This window comes from Cyprinodon variegatus, unplaced genomic scaffold (assembly GCF_000732505.1).
Source record: "Cyprinodon variegatus isolate N-32 unplaced genomic scaffold, C_variegatus-1.0 Scaffold95, whole genome shotgun sequence".
Classification (NCBI taxonomy): Eukaryota; Metazoa; Chordata; class Actinopteri; order Cyprinodontiformes; family Cyprinodontidae; genus Cyprinodon; species Cyprinodon variegatus.
In genome coordinates this window covers 605,489-609,501 of record NW_015150548.1, presented here as the reverse complement: position 1 = coordinate 609,501, position 4,013 = coordinate 605,489, and the positions used below count along the sequence as shown (strand labels likewise).

General features: G+C 36.3%; 1 protein-coding gene across 1 annotated transcript in view; it reads left to right on the top strand.

The window, feature by feature from the left end:
- LOC107084230 (tensin-like) overlaps nt 1–4,013 on the top strand; it is a 132,708-nt gene that overhangs the window by 125,371 nt on the left and 3,324 nt on the right. Inside the window, exons 21-23 of the mRNA XM_015373961.1 lie at nt 678–752; nt 2,672–2,698; nt 2,849–2,930. Of these exons, the coding sequence (XP_015229447.1) occupies nt 678–752; nt 2,672–2,698; nt 2,849–2,930 (184 nt within the window). The remainder of the gene's footprint in view (nt 1–677; nt 753–2,671; nt 2,699–2,848; nt 2,931–4,013) is intronic.

The following is a 4,013-nucleotide window of genomic DNA, read 5'->3' as shown; positions in this document are numbered from 1 at the left end:
TGATCCGGACATTAAAGACTTACTTTTTGGACAGCGGGTGTTGAGTTCAAAGTTTCTACCTTTTCTGTTCTTCTTTCCTATATTATTATTTCAATTCCTAAAAGCATAGCTTAAGCCTAGGCAAAAATCTAGTAGACATTTGCAGGTGTTACGATCATCTTATGCTTTTTTTTTAGCCTTTTTGGGTCACAAAATTTGTTTAAATGCGTTATAGTTGCTAGCTCATTTTCCATCCTTATTTTATCATGTTTGGCCAGAACATGAACAGAACAGAACAGAGGCAGAACATGTTATAGCTACAGCAGTGATTGAAATATGCTGGTGAAGATTCTCAGTCATCCAGATCATAGTCATTCCAAAAGAGTAAAAAAAAAAAAAACTCTAAAAAAAACTGGACTTTGTTTCCAAGTTTGAAGACATTTTGCTTCCCATCCAGGAAGCTTTTTCAATTCAATTTGTCAGAAATAACTTTGAGTTTGAGGCTTTATAGAGTGGACAAAAAACAACACTAAGTCAAAACAAGGCTTTGTTTTTCCTCCACTCTATAAAGCCTCATCTCAACACTGTGTCTGACATTTTAAATTGAAAAAGCTTCCTGGATGGGAAGCAAAACGTCTTCACACTTTTACTTTTTTGGAATCAGCGATTGAAATCTGTATGTTTTTTGTCTGTTTTAGCTCGGTCTACTCCAGGTTTGACAAAGACACCTCTATCTGCTCTTGGGCTAAAACCTCATCAACAAGGTGGATCAGGTCAGTGTTCTGATAAGTATGATTTTTTTTTTTTTTTCCTTTTTGAAACTCTTTTCCTGGTTTTAAGGTTCCAAACATGTACAATTCATTAAGGGACCTATTTTAGGGAAAGTACACAAATTGTCTCTTAATTTACATGGCCACAAAACCCATACGCAACAAGAGCCTCAACAAAAGCCGAGGAGAAGGATGGATGCGTCATTCATTTGCATCTGAAATGGACTGTGGCTGTGTTTTTCAAGTCCAAAACATCAGCTCTCCAGATTGCTCCTGGATACTTTTTAAGAAAAAAGGCTTGAAAGTTCAGTTGCCTTGGATTTAATTTTTTTTTTTTTTTCTCTGTGACTTTTAATATATATATGTGTATATATATGTATATATTCTCACATAAAACTAGCACAGTATTTCAGATGAAGCTTATTGTTCCTATTGTCAGGCACAGCGATGGTAGTGTGATGGCCTGGAACTGCTTTACCATTTCAGAACCTGGATGATGTTTTGTTATTGAACCATGACAGAATCCTCCTGCCATTAATTTTGTGACACTTGATGGTAGCTGTTCTTTCCAACGGGTACAAATCTATGTATTTCACATATAGGTCCTCCTCAAAATGTTATGATAAAGTTAATAATTTTTTCATAATGTAATGATAAAACTTAAACATTCATATATTTTAGATTCATTGCACACTAACTGAAATATGTCAGGTCTTTTATTGTCTTAATACGGATGATTTTGGCAAACAGCTAATTAAAAACAAAATTCCTATCTCACAGAATTTGCATATTTCATCTGACCACTAAAACAAAAATGTTCTAAATACAAAAAAAGTCAAATAATTATGTACAGTTATGCACTCAATACTTGGTCAGGAATCATTTTGCAGAAATTACTGCTTCAATGCAGCGTGGCATCGAGGCAATTAGAAGTGGCACTGCTGAGGTGTTATGGAGGCCCGGGATGCTTCGATAGCAGCCTTTAGCTCATCCACAGTGTTGGGTCTTGCGTTTCTCTTCACAATATCCTGCAGACTCTCAATGGGTTCAGGTCAGGAGAGTAGGCAGGCCAATTGAAAACAGTGATACCATGGTCAGTAAACCATTTACTAGTGGTTTTGGCACTGTGAGCAGGTGCAAGGTCGTGCTGAAAAATGAAATCCTCATCTCCATAAAGCTTTTCAGCAAATGGAAGCATGAAGTGCTCCAAAATCTCTTGATAGCTGCATTGACCCTACACTTGGTAAAACACAGTGGACCAACACCAGCAGCTGACATGGCACCCCAGACCATCACTGACTGTAGGTACTTGACACTGGACTTCTGGCTTTTTGGCATTTCCTTCTCCCCAGTCTTCCTCCAGTCTCTGCCACCTTGATTTCCAAATGACATGCAAAACTGAGCAACAGTCCAGTGCTGCTTTTCTTTAGCCCAGGTCAGGAGCCTCTGCCGCTGTTTCTGTTTCAAAAGTGGCTTGACCTGGGGAATGCGGCACCTGTAGCCCATTTCCTGTCTGTGCATTATGGAAAATAATGCACTATATCACAATATGTTAATATTTTTTAGAAAGACCTGTATTCCCAGGTTGGGTTTGATTGGCCTTAAAACAGTCATTTGAAAGAAGCATTCTGTTTTCATTCAGGTTATCTCTGTCTGATATGTGCTGGAGGAAATCATCTAAAACATTGAAAGAAACTGCACTGTACGACATATAAAGATGTTGAAATAGAAAATATATAAAAAGCAATTGAGATTAGATATCAAACTAAACGTACATCTGAAACGAGTTGCTGTAAGCCACATCTTGTCTTTCCCCTAGTGCTCAAAGTTGTTAATACCCCTGCAAAGGCTCTTACATTTCTGCTTTGAGCTCTTCTTTTCTTCTTTTTTTTCTTCTGCTTTCTGACTTTTACTGCTGCCAGACTCTGATTGTAATAATGCAGAGCAAGGTAGGAATATCCTGTTACATAATAACTTTAATGTCTTCAGAGCTTTTTGTGGTATTTAGCTACAAGTGAATGTTTCCTTTTTTTTTTACTGATCTGCTCCTGATTTTTCTGTTTTTCATTCTGTTCGATTATGTTTTGAATGTTTCTCAGATAATCGCAGCATAGGGGACTCTAGGCCTCAACTGTTCAGCGGTCCTCTGACCTCCAGCAGTCCTGTCCACACTATTGATGGGTGAGTGTTTACTCTCCCCTTATCTTTTCCACAGTGCATCATTTAATAAGCATAAGTTAGGTTTGTGTTCTCTGACTAAATTCTATAGTGTTTTGAGAGATTTAGCTTATTTTTCTGCCTCATTTCTGCACTCCTAAAATATTTCAACAAAATTTTGAGATTCATGCAATTTTATTACATAGTAAATACCATGTTACCTTTTTTTTTTTGCTAACTTTAACATAATTGATTAAATAATCCTAAAAAGATGACTACTACATTGTATAACAAAGCAAGTGTATTTAAAATACATAATCATCTGTTTTTTTATTTAGTAGTAATGACAAATTGTATTGTGCCCTTTAAAATACATAAATACAAATACTTAAATTAACTTTAAACAGTATGGGAGGCATTTACATGACATTTTTAGACTATTATTGAAAAGTTGCCCAGATATGTAGGAAGCACTCTGATACCATCTATAGGCCAGCGTGGTGTTTGCAGGGCTTGATATGAACCTTTGTGCTTCCTTGCCACTATGGCTGGTGGTTTTACAGTTGATAACAGCTCACCATTTTCAAAAGCCATTAACTTTGTTTTTGTGAAATGATGTTAAATCTTATTAAAACTGACTACGCTGTGCTAAAGTGTGTTTGAACTAGATGTAAAGCCTGCAAATGCAGGTGTCTGAATTTGTAACTGTCAATTGAAATTTTAACATTTGTATTTTTTCTTATCAACACATATAAATGTGTTGAGTTGGATATTTCATCTGTGAGAATAAAAATTTAGAAGTTACAAATACAAGTTACAAAGATACAACATACAAGTTCAAATCAAAAATAATTTAGTAGGAATCTACCGTCTCGGATGAAGAGGTTCTATTCCTTACCAGTTGGTAGCGGTAGTGTTCCTGAAGTTTGTTCAGCAAATGCAAAATGTAAGAAGAAGAAAATTATGAAAGCAGAACGGATATGAACAGATCAAACATTTCAAAAAACATATAGGGTGTGTCCTATTTCAAAGGCTGTGTCCTCCAAAGACACGGTCTACAAGGACTGGGTCCTTCAGACAGGAGGCCGTCTTGTTTTGTTTTTATGA